Source organism: Polyodon spathula, chromosome 3 (assembly GCF_017654505.1).
Source record: "Polyodon spathula isolate WHYD16114869_AA chromosome 3, ASM1765450v1, whole genome shotgun sequence".
NCBI lineage: Eukaryota > Metazoa > Chordata > Actinopteri > Acipenseriformes > Polyodontidae > Polyodon > Polyodon spathula.
Window position 1 is genome coordinate 8,642,912 of NC_054536.1, and position 26,353 is coordinate 8,669,264.

The 26,353-nt window shown below is 38.0% G+C and overlaps 1 protein-coding gene across 2 annotated transcripts in view; it reads left to right on the forward strand.

Annotated features, from left to right (window-relative positions):
* The first annotated feature begins 9,422 nt into the window (after positions 1–9,422).
* Positions 9,423–26,353, forward strand: part of LOC121312453 (phosphatidylinositol 5-phosphate 4-kinase type-2 alpha-like) — a 73,867-nt gene continuing 56,936 nt past the window's right edge. Inside the window, exon 1 of one of the 2 annotated variants that reach the window (XM_041244258.1) lies at positions 9,423–10,289. In XM_041244258.1, the coding sequence (XP_041100192.1) occupies positions 10,149–10,289 (141 nt within the window). In that variant the 5' untranslated portion in view covers positions 9,423–10,148. The remainder of the gene's footprint in view (positions 10,290–26,353) is intronic. The other variant, XM_041244265.1, reaches the window with a different exon arrangement.

Here is a 26,353-nt window from a genome sequence, read left to right on the forward strand (position 1 = left end):
AGAACATGTGCCACAAGTCTAGCGTATTACAATGTTTAACAGGAGATATAGGCTCTCCATGCTGGAGAAATATCTTAAATCCAATTTGAATTGAAGGATTACAGAGGTGACATTATAATATTTACCAAAGGAAGATGATTTCCTCCAGTAATAATGTGTCTGATTTTGATTGCTACTGTTAACATTATGTAATGAGTCTCGTGCTGTTTTTATGAATTTTATTACATGGTAGCTGGCACAGGTTTATAAAGTGAGATAATCCATTTTGTCTCACTTTCTTACACTTAGACTCAGATGCACAAAGCCCCTGTGGGGTACTAACCTGAAGAATATTATCTTGAGAAGAGAAAATATTGCTATTAACCATGCTGAGATCAAACTTTATAAACACAAGTTTCAAGAATGTAATACAAAACAGAATTGGAAACTATGCTATGTAGATGAGAGCTATATGCAATGTTGTATAGACTGTTTACTGGACTGTACATTTAAGCTGTCTGATTGTGTTGTCACTAGTTCATTAAATACAGAATTCACTTGACAAAACATCCTTTCTTAGCTGCTTATGTAGAGAATAGTTATATGCCTGGAGTGTCTTTTGCCACTATTCTCAATAGATCAGCCAACTGCTCTATACTTGCAGACTGTCCAGCAATAAATTCAGAACTAGAGCTAGTCTGGGTTATGGACCAAGAACCTTGATTGTACCCTTTCTAGTGTTAAAAGTTACTCAGACAAATACTATAGAAATGAGAGGGTTTACAACATAAGTTATTTTCCTGTTATAAAACTTTGTAAAAAATAAAATTTGAACAAATGAAAATCACAATGATTCTCTTGTAATTGGAGCTCCTGCAATGATTCTCAATGGGTGCACCTTTCTAGATCCCTGCTGTCTGGCTTCGCTGCACTGTCTTGTTTGCAGCCAGTGGATACAGTTCATCTCGGTGTTATCAGTGTCAATCTCTGTAGTATTAGTCACTGCTGATCATGGCGCTTTCATCTTTGCAAAGCCCAGACACATATTTTCATGGCACTGTTTTTAGATTGAGAATCCATGGCTGCATTCAGATTAATCATGCCGACAATGTATATGTATGTCTTGCTGAGGCATGCTCTAACAGATTAAATATCAATTTAATGCTAACTATTGATTATGAGGAGAGTAGTGGCTTATTGTCATTTTAAGTTGATGTTCTGGGAGTCTGCGTTACCCCGGCAGAAAAAAAAAGGTTGAAAAATACTACTGATATAACTTCATGATGGTGACGGTGTATGGACCTAAAAAGCAAACGATTCCCACATTAACAGCAGTGATAACACAGTGCATCTGGAAGAAATATTTTACAGTGGGCCTAATATAGGAGAACACTAGTATTGAAATGGTTTAATAAAAAATGTTACCACTATCCTGCCAATTTTTTATAGCATTGTACAGAACCATTGGCTTGCCGTTGCATTGTAATTGAAGATTTTTTTAAAATTTAGAATATGATGGTATAAGTATTATAGAATACTAGCCTATACATAAAATACTACTGTCATTTTCAAAAGAATTCTTGAGAATCTTTCAGAATGGCTGTCAGGTTGGTAGACTGTAAGAACAGATAACCACTAAACCACAATCCAACCAAGCAGACAAGGAAAGAAGAGGATACTTGAAAAACTGTCACAACAGAATAAATATGCACTGAGATCAAAAGAATTAAAGAGAAAAAAAAGAAAATATACAGAGTGTGCACACGCTCATGTTTAATCATTAAAATATGCTGTATTAACTAGATCAAACCCACTGGCAGATTATATACACAAATCAATATTTTACATGCCCATGTTTAATCATTAAAATACATCTCATACTTCCCAAGCCAGTGTATTAACCACTGTAAAAAGGATCACATTACCTTTGACCAGCAGAGGGCCACAATGTTATTACAGTACGCACTTTTCATGCCTGCAGCCAATCTATGAATCGGAGCAAGTTTAATACAGTTTGAACCATTAACTTGCCTCACCAGCAAGGGGCAACATCGTTCCTCCTGCTGTGGCTCAACAGAGAGGATGTAAATGAGTTGTGAAACACATGGTAGGGTACAATTCTGTTACAGAATCTTTATGTAGCGTGTTGAAGGAATAAATACAGATATTGTGTGCATGAAACTGTCAGCATCATTCTGTAACAGTGTCATGAATACCAGACTTGAATTAATTCATCAACCACACAACAGATAATAATGTATTATTTAGGTAAGATTGATTTATTCTTTTGAGAAATGTTGTCTTTACATTAGGACCCTATACTTGTATGTGATTTATACCTATGTTGTCATATGTTTTACATATGAAAGCTATGCAAAACATATTATAAACTGAAATGCACTGATAAGAGGCCGTAACCCTTTATAAGGGAAAAATGATTGGCTGACAGGTGTTTTCTCCAGAAAGCAGAAAGGTGTGAAATGAATAATTTGCTAGCTCTCATTTTCATGTAACAGTAAGGAAATTATTCATTGTTGTTTTTGCATTTCCTCTAGCATAGACACCTGGAGTATGTAAATATTTGCAAATCTGATAACTCCACAGGAGTATTTGCATAATGCCTTTAGCATTCACAATAGGAAAATATCCAAGAGGATACCATTAGTTGTGCACCTAGTCCATTGTGCCTTAACTCTTTCAATACAATAGAAGTGTAGTAGGAAAGGAAACAGCACACCCTTTTTTGCAGTATAGGAAAGATGACGCCACTCAAAACAACAGACCATTAAACGAATGCAGTACGTGCTACTGTAAGCCAATCTGTATCTGTATAAGAACCCAACACTTTTTCATTGGTTATTTTTGGATTGTCTTTCTGTAGGCTAAGTAATGACTTATTGGCAAATTATGAAAGCCTGATTTCAACACTTATTTTTGTCTTGCACTTGCACCAGGGGCTTCTTTAGACCTTTTGTTGCCTTCTGAGGTACGGGCCTGAAGGGATATACACCAATCTTTACTTTGCCGAATAGCCAGACAATTGGGTGGTTTCTATGACCCATAATATGTGACAAAAGTGAATAACCAGAATGAGGTGGACATCCTCAGTAGAAAGAATAGACCAATGGAGGCTCTATCTTATTCTAAATCTACCCGCTGGTCATCTTTCACTGCAATGAACAAATGATGGCGTACATTTGTTTTTGAACAATGTGTGTGTATGTATCTGCAATGTCATTCCTCATCTAAATATAGAAACTGCATGGCCACTGTTCTCTAATAGTTTGTGTCAGTCTCTGAGCCACAGAACAAGGCACTGAACACATCTGCTCTGATGTGATAAGAAATGTGTACATTACACTGTTATTTACAGAAGAGAAACTGAACTGTGTGCATGTGAGCGCGTGTGGAATAAAGCTAAACTATGATCAAAGAGATTACAGATCATCAGGGTTATATGCACCCACATCCTTGAGGTACTGCACTCATTCCTATTATCTAACATTCAGCAGTAAAAGCACTATATCTAATAAAAGACATGAAAAAGACGATTACAGTGCATTCAATACACTAAAGAAAGGCTGCTTATTCAAGCTTTTGTATAGATTCACAGAAACAACTGCAGTTCATGTCATCACAATGAGATACTGCAGGTGGTACGTTTGGCCCTATTCACTAAGCTATTTACATTATTTGTTAACAGTTTCACGAATATCAACTGTTTTTATTTTTGCCATAAAAAATGCAATAAGTGTCTTTGCCTACACATTAATGATACATGTTGTGGTGTAGTTACAATCCAACTTTAATTACATGATGAAAAATGGGGACACCTTATTTCCACACATGGGTGTGCATTAACAATGTAATTATCATGCAATCACACATGCAATTATAGAGTAACTACATTACAATGTTGTAATTAGGGCTGTGGTGGGGCAGAAGCCCTGCTGCTGTAAATAGTGTGTGGGAATGTAAGGTTGGCAGGGATGGGGTTAAATCTGTCCCTGCCAGCAATCACAGGTGTGGCCATTCCCCAATTAGGTTATTTATGCTAATTGGGGAGTGGCCACATGAACAAAAGGAAAAAAAATCATTTGTGAGGGTGAGGTGTTTGTGGTTTTTGTATTGTTTTGTATCTGTAGTGAAGGCTGATTTATTCTTTTGTTTGAACATTTTATTTTGGCCCTTGTGGCAGTTTATTTCATTCCTGTTTTTATGTTTGTTTTGTTAATAAACATGCACACTAGCAACACTGCAGCTTTCTGTCTCTGGGTCTCATTCCTGCTGGTAACAGCTTGGGCTGTGATGCTTCCCTGTCACAAGGGCACACTGTTGTCAGTTGCTTCAGTAGTCTGTTCAGAAGGAGAGTACATGTGGCTGGAGAGAGAACACAATCTAAAAGAAGTTACCTGTAGTCTGGGGAACGGTTTATGTTCTGGGTGGGGGAGCCAGTCCATTACAAGATCAGCCAGCCAGATCGTAGGAAAAAGTAACAGTTATACCATGTTAATCTGCTCATGGAAGGAACTGAGTATGGTGATGACAGTATGGGAAACAGAAACTGTAGAGACTAGTACACCAGTGTGTGAAATAAATATTGGTTCTAAGTTAAATGAGATTCAGGGCCAGGAGGTAAGGGAAATTGTTAAAAGAAATAGTGATTTGTTTTCAGTCCTTCCTGGAAGAACAAAGGTCATCAAGCATGACATTGTGACAGCACCTGGGGTCAGAGTCAAGTTGTGGCCATATAGAGTACCAGAGGCTAAGAGAGCCAAGGTGAGAACTGAAGTTAAAAAAATGCTTGAGTTGGGAATGATAGAGGAATCATCTAGTGAATGGACAAATCCAATAGTCTTGGTTCCAAAGCCTAATGGTACGTGATGTTTCTGCAACAACTTTATAAAATTGAACAAAGTCTCCAAATTCGATGCTTATCCAATGCCCCATGTAGATCTCACCAAGGGATATCGACAGATCCAGTTAACAGAGTCTGCCAAAGAAAAAACTGCATTAATCACTTGTGACAGACTCATCAGTATACTGTGATGCCCTTCGGGCTACATGGTGCACCCGCAACCTTTCAGAGATTGATAAAGTATTAAGATCCCATACAGAGTATGCATCTGCTTATTAAGACGACATAGTGGTTTTTTCAGAAGATTGGGAAACACACTTATGGAAGGTGGAGGAAGTGTTAAATAGCCTCCGGGCAGCTGGTTTACCGGCAAACCCTGAGAAGTGCCACATCGGCTTAACTGAGGCCCGGTATCTGAGGTATGTGGTGGGCAACGGCATAGTCAAGCCCCAGCTTAACAAGGTTGAGGCCATCAAGAGCTGGCCCCGACCACTTAACAAAAAAACAAGTGAGAGCTTTGCTAGGTATATACTTCAATGATTTTATGTTTTGTTACGGGTAAATGGCTTAGCCATCCTGTGTTTAGTTAAGACCAAGTGATCAAGTATAGATAACACCTTCTAAAGAAGGTAGGCTGTTTGTTTTGTTTATTTTGTGTTATATGACGGCAGGGAACTGAATAAAGAACACCACAATTAAAGTATCCTGCCTGTGTTTATTACAAAGATATACCGCACCACGGGGCCACCTCGTTACAGCTGCTTAGTTATGAAGAAACGTACACTATGGTGGCATACAGCCTACTTTTATTGACAAGCACAGGCAATCAAATGCCTTTTATGACTCTGCCCCAGTTTATTGTCGAGATTGTAGCAAGGGTTTCCCATTTTTTTTTTTAGCATTATGCATTATCAAGAGGATTCATATACAAATCAGTCAAATGATTGGATTTCTTTATGTGCTTTATGAGATAACATGGCAATTTAAAGAGGCCATTTCAAACACAATGGGGTTTGTTTATGTCTGTGTGGTTACAACCACAGGCAATACAGCATTAACCTGAGGCTGCATGTGCACACATTCTCACCAATGACAAAGTCCTCTTAAACAGTTACAAGTAGCAATACTGGCTAACCAGCAGTCAATGAGGTTTACCAGTTTAATATTCTAAAATAATCCAGGGCATTTAAAGAGCAGCTCAGTACAGGTCTCAATTATTTCAGTAATCTGAACTAATATATTCTTGTTGTTGTTTTGAATCATTTTGTATATCCTATTGTATTTGTACAAATAGTACAGCACATAGAACACATTGTTTCATTGTACAAATAGTACAGCACATAGAACACATTGTTTCATTGTACAAATAGTACAGCACACAGAATACATTGTTTCATTGTACAAATAGTACAGCGCACAGATTACATTGTTTCATTGTACAAATAGTACAGCGCACAGAACACATTGTTTCATTGTACAAATAGTACAGCACACAGAATACATTGTTTCATTGTACAAATAGTACAGCGCACAGATTACATTGTTTCATTGTACAAATAGTACAGCGCACAGAATACATTGTTTCATTGTACAAATAGTACAGCGCACAGAATACATTGTTTCATTGTACAAATAGTACAACGCACAGAACACATTGTTTCATTGTACAAATAGTACAGCGCACAGAACACATTGTTTCATTGTACAAATAGTACAGCGCACAGATCACATTGTTTCATTGTACAACAAGTACAGCACACAGAACACATTGTTTCATTGTACAACAAGTACAGCACACAGAACAAATAGCTTCATTGTACAGATAGCACAGCACAGAGATCACATTGTTTCAAACTGCGCTCCTATTCTAGTTGCCTGCCATAGACACATGAAGGCCAGGCTAGATTAGCCAAAGCGTTTTTTTTTTTTTTTCTAACGGCTGCAATAAAAAAAAAAAAAAAAAAAAAAAAAAAAACTATCCTTCATATCTTCTCAACAAATGCAATAGATGCAATACTGCCCACCTGATGACCCCTGTGAAGTGCCCCACCCAGCACATTCCAGACGGCTCCACGTTGGTTGATCCCTGGTGCCAGCATCGCCGCTGTTGTGTGTGCTGATGCGCCAGGGAAGCCACAAATAGGCTGATCCCTGCAAGCAGCATTACACTTCAGCCATCAACACTGGGTCAATTGGAACACCACGTTACATGTCGGAGGACAGGCAATGAGGGCTCCTATATTACCGCCACAGCTACTCTCATGTAATGAAAATCAGGACGTATGGCAGGCAAGAGGGACAGGTGAGCAGCCCCTGGACTCGGATCAAAGCACCTGAACACAGACATAGTCCATACAGTGAGGTTGCTAGTTTAATCACTCCGCTGCCTGGATTCTGTGTTTGAGTTATTATGAAGGTGCAGACTGGAATGCAGACACACTGCAAGATCCCTTTCTTTCAACACTTAGAATGTGTTGCTTCTATAATTATTATACTGTGAACAAACAGAGTACTGCCTTAGGCATTACATACTGCATGTAGCATATAACCCACCCCTTTGCATAGTATTGCCTCTATCTACTGATTTTTAGATACTGTATGGAACCCCCCCCTCCAAAGATTATTATTAAACAATGTTTAAGCTGCAGTTGGGTTAAAGTGCTTGTGGAATTGTGTACAGCATTTAAACAACTGTAAAACATGCAAATACTTTGCTGTGGCAACATTAAACTCTACTGACACCATGCGCATTAGAATTTGAGCATTCCATTCAGACTTCTGATTGGGTGCAGTTGTGGGTGCATCCAATCACAGCACAAGGATAAGAAAGCAGCAGCAGCAGCAGCAATGAAAATGGTCTCAGACTTGAGATTTGCTACATACCTTTCCCCATGAAATGGCTCATTTGTTCTGTTTTCAGAAACAACATTACTGGTACTTAAAAGTATTGTTACACAACACAGTTAATAGCTGTTTAATATTTGGTACTACAGATTATACATGTACAGCCCTTTCAGAAAAATACCTTTGGTAATTCAATTGTTTTATTTTACTCGACTTTTCTGGAGTTCATGAAAATAACAACAGTGCAGCACTCATCACTGTATTTAGCAATAAAGTCTTTTCAAACACACACACACACACACACAATATATATACATATATATATATATATATATAATATATATATATATATATATATATATATATATATATATATATATATAAAGGATAATATATATAATATATATATATATCTATATATACAAATAAGGCAGCAAATGGTACTGTTCGTCTTTTCACATTGTGAAAAATATTGTACATGCTCTTTTCAATTTTCAACGGTCTCACTCCCTCTGCAGACATTTAGCCATGGTAATGGAAAATTAAGCACTAATCAACATTAAGAAAACAGCACGCTGAAAAAAATGATTATCTATTCTAAACATGAGTAAACCTGGTCTAATTTCTGAGAGGTGTGAAAAGTGGCTAAATGATACCGTAGCTTCGTCAAAGCAGTGCAATAGTCTCTTCTGCTGGGGGTGCTTCTGACTCATAGGATCCCAGACCTTTTCAATTGCTCAGGTGCTGAAAAAGACGCGCGTTGGCATATGACTTTAAGTCACGTTCAGGTACAGCACTCCTTGTCTCCCTGCTAACCTCTGTCAGCTTGGTGACTGCTTTATTTCATAATTAGCGAACCTGTAATTGGTTAAATTGGCCTGCCCATCATTAAACACACACGTTTTGGTGTCATTTTTTGAACACACAAATATTATAACTTGTTTCTAGTCTCTGGCCAAGTTGTGTTTGTGCTTTATTTTTTAAATATGTATTTTTTAAAAAATAATTTTGGTTTTTCATTTTAATGCCATTTTTTCCATTACTTTTTTTTTATTGTTATTATCGTTGCTAATATAATTATGGGTAAAGTCAAGGGAAGTATTTTTTACTAAGCAAATAAATAAATAAGTAATCATGTTAAAAATATATTATAAATATATTACAGCAGCATAATATTATTTGATCATTTTCTGAATATAACATGTACAAAAAATATCTATAGTCTGCCTTAAAAATCTAAAGAGAACAACTGATTTATTGATTCATTCCTGTGGTAAATTCTTAGTTATTTATAAATACTTCATTTAAATGACTGCATTCCATTTACAATACCACACATTACACGTTGTTATTGTGAGGTGCCCGATCGTCTCATCTGTGTTTTGAGATTGTTAATATCCGATTTTGATTAATCCATGCACGGGCATTTGAGATATTCTACACACTGAAGTGTATTTTAAAGTTACCTATGGCAATGACCCGCGAGTGACTTCAAATCAAATGTATATCATAGAACTAAGAGCTATTAAAAGCTAAGGGCTCAATTCTGAGTTGGCCTTTTTGAAGCAAGAACCCATAAAGCAGATTCAGTTGTGTCGACAGTTAAAACAGTGTTTTCCAGTCAGCTGCTGAAAAAAAAGGCCCTGAGACTAAACAAGTAATTATTAATATTCACTCTATTTTACATTTTTTGTAATATTTGTTTTACTTTCGCGTGGGATATGTATGTTTTTTTTTTTTTTTTTGCATGTTGTGTGGTAATGTTTTAGCCGACCCGATGCTGTTCTGTAAAGTCCTGTATGAGAAACTTAATACCAATCTTTTTGCGTGTTGGAGTCCTCGCCTCCGCCCCTCTGTACTGTCAGTCACCTCAGCAGCACCCGGCCGGAAGCGCTGGGAAGCTGTGGGTCTAACATTTAAGATTCAACATTGTAAACGAATGCAATACGGATTTTTGTTTTATTATTAATATAAATATCATCTACCCAAGTGAACCGTCAAGGAAAGTGCAAAAAAAGAAAATTGAAACCGAACGTCTTGGAGAAGGAGTGCAGTGAGGGGTGTGCAGGGGCATGGAAGCCCATAGGTACTGACAATCTGGCTGTCTTGTGCGTGTAGCTGAAGAAACCTCCGCTGTTTTAAAACACGCATTTTCAGTTATAAGATTGTCATTTAATATGTCAGTAGAATATCGATAGCATGGTTAGCAGACGTGAGTCCAGGTAGTTAAAATTTGTGCAATACTGTTAAGTTAGTTGTAAGCAGAGAATATAGCCAGCTGCCTTTGCTGCAAAAGAAAACTTGTCTGATTGGGCTAGTGATTTGTTCGTGCAAGCAAGCAGAGCAGTGTTTAAGAAAAAACAAAACTTTGATACAGCGGGTTGTGACTGACACTTCAGATTCAATACACATAGCAGTATTGTTTGGAAGATAACTGTTAATAATATTGCACAAACGTGTAAGAAAAATGGCTACGACCAGCAGCATTTCCTCATCGATTGCGAGTAAAACGAAGACAAAGAAGAAGCATTTTGTGGCACAGAAAGTGAAGCTGTTCCGAGCCAGCGACCCTCTGCTGAGTGTGCTAATGTGGGGAGTTAACCATTCGGTAAGTAAAACACGCCAAGCGCGTTTATCTTACCTGCCAGATCGGAGCAACACATCAACGCCCGGTCTTATGGACAAGGACTAAGAAAATGATGTCGCAATTATATAAACCAGTACACGATGTGTGTGTTAAGTGACTTGTTGATTGAAAAATGCATGTACAGTATGTAAAGTACAGTAGGTTTTCCCTTTCAGATACATTATTATTGGGACAAGCTAGTGTGGCGAAACGTTAGTGTGGTTGGCATAGAACGAAGCACTCACTGTATGCTTGTTATTTTACAGTGTGGTGCTTTTTGTGCGATTCGGTTAATTCTGTAATGTCTTATTTATACAGAATTCGTGATGAGGTTTATGGGTAAAGTGAGGGTAATTCATTCGGCGTAGCAGTTAGACTCACTGCGTGTATTTGATTTTGAAGGCGTATAGGCAGAGTAAGGAATGCAGCATTTGCATTTATGTGGATGTGTGGTTGCTGATGGAACCTTGGTTTGGTTAGTGTTCTGCAAGAGAGGACATACTGTAACCGCGCACATGCGGCACGGCGTATTACAGCATTGCAAGGCATTTCAATCAGACATCAGTATGGCAGCTAGAAATTGGTGAAGGGTTGTCTTCTGACATCAGGATGTGAAGATAATATTATTATTATTATTATTATTATTATTATTATTACAGGGGTGTGCTGGATGCTTCATATGCAAAACAATATCTAGAGATGTGTTTCCTTTTCAGAGCAAAGATCAGGGCACGTATGGTTTTAGTTGCTTAGGGTTAGCCAGTCCATTTGTTTGTTTGTTTGTTTGTGTAGCTTGTTACAGTACTTGGAGGTGGTGGATAGTCATTAAGAATGCTGAAATCTGGATGTGCTTGTACTGGGTCTTTGTTTTCATCCCTGGTGAAAATTGAATTCACAATTTAGGGTTAGAGCCTCTTTAAGCTGACGTTTCCCACAGAGTCCAGTTTCGTATTCTTATCTATCTATCTGTCTATCGATCTGATGTCCATCCTGAGGGAGGACATCTGCTCTAACCTTAGACAGCACACTATACTTAATCCCCCCCCCCCCCAAAAAAAAAAAAAAAAAAACCCCCCAAAAAAACCAAAAAAACAATTTGAAACCTGGTACAGTACCTGAACAAATTACCTTCTGAACACACAAATAAGTAGTTACTTAGATAAGTGTGCAGTGTTTTCCTTTGCACATTATATTATAGTGCCAGTGCTTTACGCGCTGTTACTGGAACACATGCACAGGAATGGGGTCTGTTTTGCCTCTGGACACATTTCAAGAAGTGCTTGTTTGAATATTAAAATGTTTGTCCCAGCACTAGTATCTGTATGTTTGTTTACATACCCCAAGGGGAGCTTTGGTCTGTACACATTTCAGCCTATATTTTCAAAATGTTGCTCATCAGGTGATAATTCGAATTAAACCGGAAGATGCAATCTCATTTTAATCTCGTATGATAGGTGTTGTGAACAGATCCCTTAATAGGGTTTGAAGCACATGTGGTGGCAGAGAAGGAAGACTGAGCAATATCTTCCATCATTTATGAAGGTATCTTCGGATAGTAAGCAAATTCTTTGGCTCACTTGATACTTCCTTTTTTATGTACAATAATACCCTTTCTTCTCATGAGGGTTCCTGCCAGCCTAAGTTAATCTGTTTCCTCCCCAGTGCTTTTGAGAAAGAGAGAGAGAGAGAGAGAGAGAGAGAGAGAGAGAGAGAGAGAGAGAGAGGTGTAACTTTTCTCAGTAGTGTGCTTTGCACGGTACTTAGTGCTTCATTTGCTGCAGTGAATAGGTACTGTAACAATCTCCGATCTGACTAATTAAGCAATGTTTATCCTATTGCTATTCCTGCAGTTAACATTTTGTTTCAATGTGAGTTGTATTAAAACCATTTGAAATCTACCTCTGTTCTTGTGTGTAGCATTACCATTTAAAAGTGCTTGTGCGTGATATTCATTAGTTCAATACGAACCCCCCCCCCTCAATACATTTTACCTTTTGTTGCTGTTTCTAGAATTAGTCTGTTATTGTTGATGGTTTGCCTCTTAATATAGACAGTCTAATCCACGTAAAAATGAGTCTCTTGGTGTCACTGATGTGACTGAAACAGCTGCAGTAGACCCGCTGATAGTTACCTGTAATAACCCTGAATAGTAAAGCTGTAGTGATGTTCCTGGGTATCAGTATGGTTTTACACAGTTGCTTGAGGGTTAGGGCTCCCCTCTGACTTTCCATTGTGTCCAGCAGATTGAAAGTGACTTTGCACACAGCATTGGTGTATTAACACTGTAATGTGTGTAAGATGGCTAAAAGGATGTTAAACCCGTTCATGAACCACATGTAGTGGTTTCTGTAAAACGTGGTCCTCCTCAGTGTGTGTGTGTGTGTGTGTGTGTGTGTGTTACATTTAATAGGTTAAGGAATTATACGCTAAAAGTCTGGGGACAGGAGAACATACAATATGCTAATTTCAAATTCTTATCAAATCGACAGCCTCTAAGAAAACCTTGTCAAAGTCAATTTTGCTATAGAAAGCATTCCAAAACAATTCTGCTTTAAAACAGGTTGGGTTTTTTTTTTGCATTTGACTTTTGCTGTAACATCTCTGGTGAAAAAATGCTGAAATGATCCCCTTGCTTGAATATAAGCAATATCAAGGTTTGTTGATTTGCAGTAAACCTTGTTGAGACTTGACTGGAATGAACATGCGATAGTTCCGTTTTTAATGAAGAGATGTTCTTTAAAAACACAGATATTAATTGGCATAAATATAAAGACTTTGGTCACATATAACCATGTATGTATGTTGTCGGTAGTTTTAAAAGTAGAAACATCTTATTCAAGTATTATTATTATTATTATTTTTAGTTGTTTTTTTTTTGAAGTGAAGTACTGTATTCTACAGAATCGTGCTAGTGCTAATTAAAATATATATATAGATAAATTTATATATATATAATATATACACATATAAATGTATGTTACACCACACACACATATATATATATATATATATATAGATCTATATATATATTAAATTATGTCAATATTAATAATGTTAAATTCAGCTGTGCACTTTCTTGCGAAGCAACGCTCGTTACGTGACAACGTGGATGACTTCGAACTTATGTTATTGGGGGTCGGGTTTTTCACACATTACAAGTTCTGTTTAGTGAACCTTTTCGGTAGGGGTGGGTGAGTAGGTCAGGTTCGTTGCGGAGTCAACTTCGACCGTAGAAAAATTTCCGGTAAACGCGTGCGAGAAACAATCTACTTATTTAACCTTATTAACGAAACGTTACGCGAGCACTTTAATTACGAGGCAATGTCTCCGGTAAGAATCCCACCTCATCCAGTAAGAGCAGCAGCTCTGATTTTGCCTTGATCACATCCTGAGGTCTGGTGACATGCAAACTAACCTTTGCTGTGAATGTCCAAAGACCTTGGAATATATTTAAGTAAGCGGCAAATCGCAAGGAGTTTTCGATGGGACAGACTGGATAATTGCAAGTTGAAACAGCTGAAGCCGCCTTAATAGAGTTGTTTATATCTGGTTTGGTAACTTCAATGGATGCGTTTGTTTCCTTTCTGAAAATAACGTGTAATAATGGCGATTTGGAGTAAAAAGCTTTGAGAATCTAACCCAACTTGTTTATTACACTAATCAGTATTATGCATGATAACTTATTTTGATATTAGGCACAGTGGGGATCTGGGTTGTAGCTCCTTGTGTTTTTATAATACTGACTTACAGTATTTTTTTAACCATGGTGTGTATTACTGACAGAACGTACACTAGGCTTGCATGAGTACAAGGTCCAGGTTAATGAGGTATTTATCAGCCTATCCACAGAATGGCAGTTTGATTGACAAAAGCATTGCTGTAGCTCCCTAATACTCTTTATTTTTCCCTTCAGTTTGTACTGCAGCATCCCATCAGGATTTAGCAGCGGTGAGGGGCACTGATTTGCTGGCACTCATTGAAACTAAAAAGCTGTTAACATACCCTTGAAGCAGCTGTAAATAAAAACAGAGCTGCTGTCAGTCAGTATCCTAAAAATGATAGACGCCTGATAGCATGGCTTTACCATGTTTCATCAAAATTGGATGAGCAGTTGAATACAGTTCATAGACAGAGTCAATACTTGTGCCTCGTTTCCACTGCAGGCTGGGGCTGTGTGCTGACGTAGTTACTTTGTGGCCAGGCCTGGTCACATCGGGTATTATATAACAAACCAGGCCAGAAAAAGCAGCTGCGGCTGGCCAGAGCTGATGTGGCAAGCAGTGGAAACACCCTTTGTAGGGCTGCAGCTGGCAATGTGAACTGGGTATTACTGTGCTGTACAATCAATCCTTCCCAACTACAATTCCAAAGGCAGATTGTCTGGAGTTCATTTAATATATTGTTTCAATGCCAGAAACTTGCTGATGTTTGTGATTGTTTGATTTTCGGGTGGTTTGTACAGTAGTTTTTCCTGTCATGTCCAGAACTATAATTGCGGTCTAGTTTTTAATAGCACCAGGGTCAGAACTTTGGAGCAGAATTAAAATGAAAATTAGCAGTGATACAGCCTTGTTGGAAAAGTCAGTTCTGCACGAATACATTCTACAAAACCATGCTGACCAATAATGATGGCGCCTAGGTGTGTAAGAAATGAGCACTGCAGAGGTGGGCAGCCTGTTCTCTTGCAGAGGCTGCTTCCCACTGTTTAATAAGGTGGAACAAGCACACACATCTGAAGGATAAATCACCTTCTGTTGTGTTTTGTCCTTGGGGAACATAACAATGATCATATATGTCTGGAAGGACAGGCCTTAGTACTGTATCATCATTTCTTTTAATGTATGTGAATGCAGAGCAGTTCTGTTATTGCCTTTTAATGTGATTGCAAGGCAGATTCAGGAGTTTTTCAACTTGTACAATAAATGTGCCGTCACATCTACATTTCACAATCCCTGCTGTTGGCAAAACAAGGAATCTTCTTACAGCAGTAACCAGAAGGGAAAACACTGCAATATTTAAATGGAAAGGATATGCAGACATAATGGAGAGATTATCTGGTGGCAGTTACTGGTTGATTAGAGGTGCAAGATGACCAAAGAGGTTTATCTTTAAGAATGGAAGGGATATGAGCCAAGTGTGAGAGAAAACATTTTACTCAGCTCTACTCTAGAGTCTGGAGTCTCAATGACATAGAATTGTTAAAGGGAAGATAGCTTTTCATGTTGCACAAATGTTGCAGTCCCTTGAAGTTCATATTCCATGCATGATAATGCTGCGAATGAGGTGGGACACAAGGCATGAAAAGAACCCCCAACAATTTCAGTTGTGTTAACATTTTGTGCATGACTTATTGTTTATTGAGATTTTATTATAAAAACAGTCAAATATGGGAATCCAAGGTATTCCTTGTGATGCTTTAATCAAACGTTTTGTTGCTTGCACACAATTATCAGAAGCCTTTATCCAAGGTGACTTTGTGAAGGTGTGCCGAGTGGCTGATGTTAAACAGGGAGGACACACAACCAAAAATGTATTTAAAACTTTATTTGTGAACAAAAGTAAGCTTGTTCTTTCAACAAGTAACTATTTACACTGATCCTGGATCAAAACAAAAAGAAAACATTGGCAAATAACACAATCCTTCTATACTTTGTCTACCACAGAGGTCAGGCACTAACCTCCTCCTACTGAACTCTTTATACCTTATCTCAGGTATGTCCCTTCCCCAGCAAAACCATTACTGGGCAGATACCCATAATAATTATACATTAATCTAGGTTATTATTATTATTATTATTATTATTATTATTATTATAAACTAAATCTTACCCTTATTAAATTTACCAATATTAAAATAATATGGTTAAACAAGATTAAACGTCCCCTCTATGAAAAAGGTAAGCACAGCCCTGAAAGAACGTCGCATATCAAGCATGAGCCTCAGGTGTGCGCTCCCCTTTCCATACAGACAGCCTGCCACAGAGAGCAAGCAGACATGCATCACCTGCGTACCTTAAATCCAATGGGAAACACCAAGTCTGTAACTAATTGTTAACAATCTTAAAACTCACAACTCCTGTATGTAGAAGCATTTTCATTAGCAAAGAATGCTTAAAAGATATGAGTTCACTTTACCAGGAGTGAGCACCCTGCTACCCAATGATACATTGCACTCAAAGAAACAACAAATGTATAAATACAGATTTCATTCTTACATCGTTCCCCGATTCCTGACAAGCAAATCCACACTGATTGAATAAACATTAATTAATGAAGTAGTTGTATCTGTCCATTTACAAAAAGAAAGTTAATCAGTTTTTAGTTTGCAGTTTCGTTTTTTTAAAGCTGCTGTGGGCAGAGAACCGCTTTCTGGCTGAGTGACGGTAATACAGTTAGAAAGAGATACGTTTCTCCATCACAGACTTAGTGTTTATCCAACCATAATGTACAATGTGTAATATAAACAACACCTCTGCATAACATAAATAAATAGTTTTGCCTACATGTGGATTATTGTTATTATTATTACTACCATGGATATATGGAAAGATTACATGGAAAAGCATATGCTTTTGTCCACACATTTTTTTTGCAAAATTTGCTTTAAAAATCAAGAAACTTGATGAAAATTTGTCTCGGGACTACCATGCAGGTGTTGAAATGCCAAATGTGAAAACAAACACAATCGCCCATCTTGCAAAAGAATAAGGCAGGCTGGGACTGTTCTGCTGCTGTAGTTGACCTTGCACCATTTTGGGGGAAATTAAACCCAGTGTTAATGTTGTTAAACTGGTAGCTACCACCTGTCTTACTTTTTAATCCTTGAATGAACCTCGAGTGTTATTTTAATACTTATTATTATTATTATTATTATTATTATTATTATTGTTTTGTCATTCATGACATAAGATGTCTGTATTTACAGATTACTAGTGCTATATTTATATAATTATATATATATATACATACATATATATATTATAGCATATATATATATATATCTATATATATCTTATATATATATCTATATATATTATATTATTATATATATCATATTTCATAAGACTGGCATTAAGTCATATTGACCACAATTCTAGATATTACTGAATTACAAATGGTACATTGAAATTTCGTTCTGTTCGATATTTTATTTTAAAACACTTAAACTCAAAATCAATTATTGTAAGGTGACATTGGTTTTATGTTGGGAAATATTTTTAAGAAAAATAAAAAACTGAAATATCTTGTTTGCATAAGTGTTCAACCCCCACACATTAATATTTGGTAGAGCCACCTTTCACTGCAATAACAGCTTTAATTCTTTTGGGGTAAGTATGTACCAGCTTTGCACACAGTGATGGAGTGATTTTGGCCCATTCTTCTTGGCAGATTTGACTGGGCCACTGTAGGACATTCACCTTTTTGTTCTTGAGCCACTCCGATGTTGCTTTGGCCTTGTGCTTGGGATCATTGTCCTGCTGAAAGGTGAATTTCCTCCCAAGCTTCAGTTTTGTAACGGACTGAAGCAGATTCTCTTGCAGTATTTTCCTGTATTTTGCTCCATCCATTCTTCCTTCAATTGTAACAAGATTCCCAGTACCTGCTGATGAGAAGCATCCTCACAGCATGATGCTGCCACCACCATACTTCACTGTAGGGATGGTGTGTCTTGAGCCATGGGCAGTGTTAGGTTTGCGCCACACATAGCGCTTTGAGTTTTGGCCAAAAAGCTCTACTTGGTCTCATCTGACCACAAAACCTTTTCCCACATCGCAGCTGGGTCACTGTCATGCTTTCTGGCAAACTCCAGGCGTGCTTTCAGATGGTACTTTTTGAGTAACGGCGTCATTCTATCCACCCTGATCCATTGTGAATCACAGTGCATGAACCCTGTATTGCAATATTACTCCATGGTGCCCAGTGGTTTCAGCATTTTTCAGTCTTGTACAGTAGGCTACCTCTCATTTAGCCTCCTGGCAAAACACCAGAACACTAGATAACCATTAAAGGCAAGCATGGAATCAATCCTTCACAACCACAATTCCAAAGGCAGATTGTCTGGAGCTCATTTTATACATTGTCTCAATGCCAGAAACTTGCTGATGTTTGTGGTGGTTTGTACAGTTCATTTTCCTGTCATGTCCAGAACTGTAATTGGGGTCTAGTTTTTAATAGCAACAGGGTCAGAACTTTGGAGCAAAATTAAAATGAAAATATTAAGATATTTTCACCCTGAATTTGACATCACATTTCAAGAACAAGCTTACTATGAATGACTCCATTAATATTAAGCACCCTGAAACTGTTTCCAGAGTCTTGAACCCTTGAACTTCAACACAGTATTAATATGATTTGATTGCATTTAAAAATGCATGCACTGTGCTGCACTGTAGAATCTCTGCAGTAAAAAATACAGTATAGACTTTAAATGTTCTGTGCAGTAGCATCTAAAGATTTCAGTGCCAGTTTTAACAGTTATTTGTGTGAATCTTGAGCAGTTCTAAGGTGATTTCTTGAGCAGTTCAGAGATTTAAACAAACCAGACATTTTCTAATACTGTTACCCTTTTCAACTTAAACAAATAAAGTAAAAGATTGCCTGTGCAGCCTTCACAGATAACAATAACCATACTTCACACAGCATACGTGTTTAGTGCTTTTTTCTTTACTTTGTTGCTGTTGTTTAATTTTAGTGTTTGTTTTTTGTTTATTCCAAGCTAATATCCTGGCCAAACAGGACATGCCTTTGACAGCTGTCAGGCTGGAAAGTTGATTTTACTCAGACTGTTTTGACAGCAAGCATCATGCAGAATCAAGTTTATATGCACAAGCAGTAAAAATGTGAGCCATTTAAAATAGGCACTAAATCTGTGTTTTAATAGATTAATCGTTCACAAGTACCACTGCTACAGTACAAGTGACTTTAAAAAGATGAGAACATGAACTCGAGACCATTAATATACTGTACTATTTACATTTTTGTTCATTCTTGAAACATTTACAGCCCTAGTTTTATATGCAAAGGATTCCATCACAGATATGTAATAAGGCAGAGCTTGGGCCTAGCTTGTGTACACTACAGGTGTGAGTTTATAACCCAAACCAGCACCTACAGTCTCCATGGAAATCCTGATAAAGGAAGGTCTTTTCTGGCTTATTTCAGATTCCACCAGCAAACGTGAAGCCTAGCTGATCAATACCTCATGCCTGCCTTTCCCAGTGTCGGCTGAATCGGCTTAGAGTGCGCACAAAAAAAAAAAAAAAAAAAAAAAACAGTTTCAAGTGCCAGTTACTCTACATCTCATAGTGTCCATATGGCAGATGGAAGTGCTGCTGTTACCAAAATATTTTTGTCTTCCTCTTTGGCATAAATGCTCTTCTGTACTGCAGTGAAACATCTGTGGTGGCACCATTTAATAACAAAATAAGCGAAGCAAGAAGCTGGGAAGAAAGAGCCAGTTTCATGGTTGCAGCATGGTTGTATTTTCACCAGATAAAATCAAATAGATTGGTTGTATGTTAGTAGGAGCCATGTCTGAATTCAAACCTCCATGCTGTTATGCAACAGCCTGTTTTATTTCAGTACAACGGTAACAAAATTATGAAATGTCAACTAAACAAGCCAGTCTCGATTAACATAATGCCCAATATTCAAAGTTTGGAACCATACAAAAACACAGGCTAGTTCAATGTAAAAAAATAAATTCATTGTAATAAAAATAAACTAATGAGGAGGATGTTCTTTGATATTGTTTGGTTTTTCAGCATTCTCAAAAAGATTCCCTTTGGGCTACAGTAGTCTAAAGTGATTGACTGCTGTACGCTTTAATCTTGCCCACTCCTTGGTAAAACTGTGGGGAGTGGGAGTGACACTTCAAAGTAAATAGGATTAGTAGACTAATGTTGCCTTTCTCTTTGCATTTCTCTTGATGTTGTCAAAGGAAATAATTCAGTATTCCAAGTTTCTCATTATTCTTCAACAGATGTCAGTTACTGTATGTGACACTACTGCAACTCCTGCTTGACAGCAGCACTTGAGCACTGACAGAGCTATTAGTTAAAATACAGACAACAGATCATTATGAGGTTGGGTTACACAAGAACGCTGTCAGCCTGTCTTCATGTACAAAGGCATGTACTCAACACAAAGAATCTGTGCATAGTTTTTAGTGTCTGCATGCCTTCTGGAGCAAAATTGTTTGTGTTGTGTGGAAGCGTGTTGGAGTGGCTGGGATAACTGTGCCTCAGAAACCTGACAGGTAAGAATGAGCTTCTGATCCTGGTCTTCAGCCCCCTACTACTGCACCAGGCGCATGAAGCTGCCGTCAGCCATCAACCGCCACCTGCTTGTCCAGCTTAGTCCTCCCGAGATGCTGTAGAGCTGTGCAGGGCACTGACCCGGAGTGGAGGGTCAGCTTGCATGCTCATCTGGTGCCCCCATGGGACCCCCTCTGGTCTTGGACACCCCCGAGGTCTTGGTGCAAGGGCCAGGCATTAACTCCATTAATTATGAAATGACCCCTGTGGCAGCTCAGTGGAACACCTTCTAAAAAATCATTGCTGTGTTGTTTTATAATTCATTCATATCTCTTCTGTCATACTGCAGTAAAATGACTCCCACAAACACAGTTTCTTGTTTCTTTGAGTATCAGAATATAGGCATATCTTGGAGGAACCTGTCCACCTGTAAGCACACTTTACAAAAAAAAGGATGTAGATCATGGTCTTTTTTTATTATTTTTTTTTAAATCCTCTTTGGATTCTCTAGAAAACAGCAGTAAATATATCCGCATTTTCCAGAAAGCATTGCAAAGATATAAATGTCTTCATTGTAAAGGAAAAAAGGTAGGGTTATCATTTATAATAATAATAATATAATAATGATCATATTGATTGCTTAAAAATAAAACTGCTTGCAGGTTTTGTCTGTTTGCTGAAAGATATATTGGTACAATGTAGATCATGTCTTGCTTAAAGTATATTTAAAAAATAGGACCTAAAATAATAATTTCAGTACTTCCTAATGATTTGTAATGGTATTTTTTAGGTTAGTTTAGTAAAATGGTCTTGCCACTGTTTTTAGGTTTTCTCTTGGCCTCTACTTCGAGAGGTCACATGACGAAACTCAGAAGCTTTGAAAACAGTCATAAAAAAAACAAAAAAAACAGCCAGTGGTTACTGAGAGCAAGTGCTGTGGCTTCTGAGATTAGAAGTGTTTAAGAGTTATACTGTGACTGTTCTTCCTGCCTTTCAATCTGCTGCTTCTTTCCTTTAACAAGAACCCTAACCAGAACCCCTGTGTAAGCCTTCTCAGGAACCACTGACTGGTTTTCCGATGGTGCACGCGTTTCAGTGCTTGCTGTTCCATCACATCACCTCTTGCAGTAGAAAGCTATTTCACTCCACTAACTGCATTAAATACCATTAATACCACTTTCATTAAACAATTCAAATCAAGTCACCCAAGCTAGGGTTATCGCAATGTTGTAACACCCAGAGCACAGCTTGTAGCTCTGGCTGGTGTTGCTTATGTAATTTACCCCCGTAACTTTCCCAGCTCCTCTTTCATACCATGCGGTCAGGTCTAATTGACAGTCAATCAATTAAGTAGAACCTGGCCACATTCTGAAAAAACGTGCCACTGCCACTGCTCCTGTGCGACAGGTTTTTATTTAAATCCTTTGCATATATTAAAAGAGAAGACAGTTATCTACTCATGAAAAATGGTTGATCAAAGCTCCACCACTGGCCGATCTGCATTCCTAAAAATGGATATGATTTAGGGGTACCACTGCGCTTGAGAGATGGCTTGATCAAGGCTGGTGACCACATCATTCTGACCACCAGTGTACATGAAAAAGCTTGGTTAGGGTATGTTTTCCTAACAACTAATTTCTCTTTTCTTAAAACACTTTTCAAGTCTACCTTGACTACAGTAGCTTTGTCTTGAATCTGTAAACCTGATTTAATTGAAAACAATTTTGTAAAAAAATAAAATAAAATAAAAAACAGCAGTTAGTTGCATTGAACTTAATCAAACATAATTAAACATAAGCAGTAGCAGGCTTGCATCAATAAAATGAAAAGTATAACCATTTCAAACCTAATATGATCTGTTACTGTAGCTTTCAATCACAACGATGGCTGCTCAGAAGAAATCCAAGAGGCTGCTTGCCAGTTGCGATCGAGATAATGTCCCTGGAAAATGCAAACCTATCAGCCAGTAAGTGGAAAAAGAAAGACTATCTGCACATTTCAGAAAAATATCTCATGTCTCTGTTGCTGTATCTGGCTCATGATCTACACCTCGGCCACCATTCATGTCTTGCTGCATCCCCTAGGACAGTGGTCCTCGGAGTAATTTGGGCACAGGCATAAATTGATCTTACTTGGCTGTTTACGGGCACTATTGTATAGGTTCTTATCATACACACTGCCTTCTCGCGACACACACACACACACACATATTCTTGAAGAGTTTAGTGGGGTTATTCTTGGCTCACTTTCATAAGGCAATGTCTCAGCTAGTAATTGTACGGGCTGCGTTTATTCTTTAAATAATTTACTTAAAATACGCAATGCTAATATTTTTAAATGGCATGTTTACACAGATAACCGTGAATAAACTAAAATAAAATAGGGCAGATAACGTCTCGCTTTGTTTCAATTTGACAAATTTGTCAACACTACTCCGTTTTAAAGATCGCTCATCTCAGGGTACAATTATTCAGAGAAAGTGGATTCTTAACAAAATCTACTACGGTGTTCCCCTTGTCTGGTGAAATAAAAAATACAGAGATAGAAAGTTAAATTCTAAATACTGAAATGTATTATTTTTCTCAATAACAGTCGGCGAAATTCAGTGCTTACCCGGCATATCAACACCCCGCCTCTGCTCACGAATGATTGGACAGCTGTCAGATCTTTCAGTTTCCCATTGGCTACTCACTCGCCTTCAATTTTCATGCAGAATATCATGAGCGGCCTCTGCTTGCTTATGATTGGACAGCTGCGTAAACCTTGGCGGATATTTGACTCTTCTATTGGTTAAACTTACAGTCGGCACCTACAACTGAAACAGATACAGTTTATGTCCTACCCAGCTAATTTATGATTGGGCTACCGCACAGACAATGCAGATGTTCAATTGGTTGAACGTATCGCAAAAGCCATTCGGAAAAAAAAAAGTCGAGTACGTACAAGCACAGCATAAGCGAGCAGCAGTGTCACCAGAATGCAGTGGCGCTTTTATTGGAAACCGTGTTTAAAGCTTTCTTTATTTTCCCATGCTACGACCAGCCAGAAATGTGTTTACGACCCATAATTTAAAAACGGGGGCACGACTTTGAGGACCACTGCCCAAGGATTAGGAAATGTCCAAGTGGTCATTGTATGATTAAAAAAAAAAACACAAGCAGAAAGCTTGTGGGTTGCATTAAGCCCTCAGCAGCAGTAGACTATTATTGTATTGTGACTGACAGCACTTTTCATATTATTATTATTATTATTATTATTATTATTATTATTATTATTATTATTATTATTATTATTATTATTAGTAGTCGTAGTAATATATTTTATTTATTTTATTTGGCAGATTCCTTTATCCAAGGTGACTTACAGGTGTTACAGGGCAGAACTGTACAGGGTTACAATGCAAGATTAATATTTAAATACAGTATAGTTTACAGTAAGTGCAAACAAAACTCCCCTTGTACCTGACACGACCTCTGGAGCCCTCCATGATGAACACCCTCCACCTATTTCTGTCCGTAACTGCATATCGGAGATCAGAGAGATAGTCCTGTTATGCTCTCCTCCAACCATTTCATCTGTGGTCGGCCTCTCCTTCTCCTGCCTTCACTGATTCCTAGCATAATTATTTTCTCCAACCCCTCGTTTCTCACCACGTGACCGAAGTAAGATAATTTTTGCTTCACAGTCATGGCCTCCAATGGTAGTGTTGCTCCAATTTGTTCTATTATTGAAGCATCCGTTCTTCTGTCCATCCATGCCACTTTTAGCATTCGCCTCCAACACCACATCTCAAACGCATTGGTCTTCCTTCTTTCGGTTGTCCTCATCGTCCATGACAAAGCTACAGGGAACACCGTTGCTTTCACCAGCCTCTTCTTGGTCTTCGTTGTTATGTCTTTGTCTTTCCAAATCTTAACCAGACCAATCATCGCTGCTCTTCCTAACACTAAACGTCTCTTCATCTCATCTTTGCAATCTCCATTTTCCTCGATCATGGACCCAAGAAAGGAAAAACTCTTCACCACCTCTATCTCTTCTTGTTGGACGATTTCAGAATTGTTCTTGTTGTTTTCTTGAGATTAAGGAAGGAAAAGGCCAGCTTTCTCACTTGCTTTCTTCACAGACTCCAGCAGGGTCAGTAGGTCCTCTTTCTTCACAGGTTGTTAAGCTTTCTTTCTCCTGTTTTCACTTCTCTTATGATTCTTTCACTGTACAAATTGAACAGGTAAGGGGAAGTCATCATAGTTTATTATAACGTACTTAACTGTTACACACTTCCAGCATATTGTTACTCCTCCAATTAAAACCTGTGTTCAGATCACGTGATCTGCTACTGATAGTACTGTGGTTAATAGCAGGAGTTCATATATATATTTCACTTTGCCCCCTCTAAGGAGCCTCCACTTTGTATTCTTATACTAAAAGGAATAGAAAGATGTGGTGTATAATGGTAAATACAAGATTAGTTCAGAGATCTGCTGTTTTGAGTGGTGTTTCTTGTACTGTACTAGTACAAGGACAAAGTTATTTTTATACAAAATGTAAAATATCTTGTGGGGATAAAGGAAGTGGCAGTGTATGAAAAGAAAGCTTTACTTCAGAAAAAAAAAAATAGACCCGCCCTTTACATTTTGAAGGTCATGGTTAATGTTGTTAGTGCATGACCTTGGTTGGGGCATCGGGCATCCAAACCTGTGTTCTCTCGGCTTCTCCAGGTGGGTTAGAGAAGCAGTGTGCAGTGCTTTATAATCTCCACCGTGACAGCGTCTGTCAGTCTGCAGTCTCCTACAGACCTGGAGTTGAACAAAGTGGGTGGCTGGGTTTTTTTTTTTTTTTTTTTATACAGGTTTGTAGTTTTTTAAATTGAGACAACCCAACTTGTTTAATTAGAAACCGGATCTGTATTCATTCCAAGGTTGCTAGGAGCTCGAGAGCCAAACAAAAAGTGTGTTATTACAGGAGTTTGCCTTGTCTCTGTCAAAACATTTTAAATTGATCTCCTTTCCTGATGGGACTTTCTGCCCGTGCCCTACTGTACGTAGTAAATGTGTTGTATAGGAAAGTCGTACTGAAGATCAGTTTCCATTGTCCAGATATTACGGATCACTGACGAGTTAACTGACTGAGACACAAAAAGGGTAGAGTGACATCATGCAACCCAGCCAAGGTCAAGTAAGTCAATGTTAGGGATGCAGCAACCCCTGTTGAAGTGAGGGGTTTGCTTTGGGTTAAGTAGACACTGCACTGTAAACTTATAAGTAAAAATGAGTGAAATAATTAAAATAATAAGTATGTTGTAAAAGGTGTTTTAATGTGGTATTTGTATTTTCAGATATTCTCTTTAAAATAGTATTATTATTTATTTATTTGTATTTATTTATTTTAAACCATACACTATGTCTCTCTCATGTTGCTTCACCGACATGATGTTCTGGGTTATTTATGTTGGGTTTTCAACAGTGAAACTGGAAGCCCTGTTACTGAGAGATGATGGTGCAGAGTATTACTCAGCATTGTCTGTTTTTAGTATTTGCCCCAGGCATTGTTTCTTGCACCTTTTAGAGTGTTGCATTGCATTCTTGTCCTGAGGCTGTTGTAGCAATCGGAGTATTAGCAATCCTGGGCATCTTCTTTGGTAGGATCTGCACTGATATTGGTTGAGTGAAAGTGTGGTTCCATTGACAACATGGGAATACAGTGCTTTAGTAGATGTAAGTACAGGGTGAGTGAGTGGGAGTAATTCTTGCGGCTGAACAACATTTCTTAAGACAAGAAAACAAAGCCACTGAT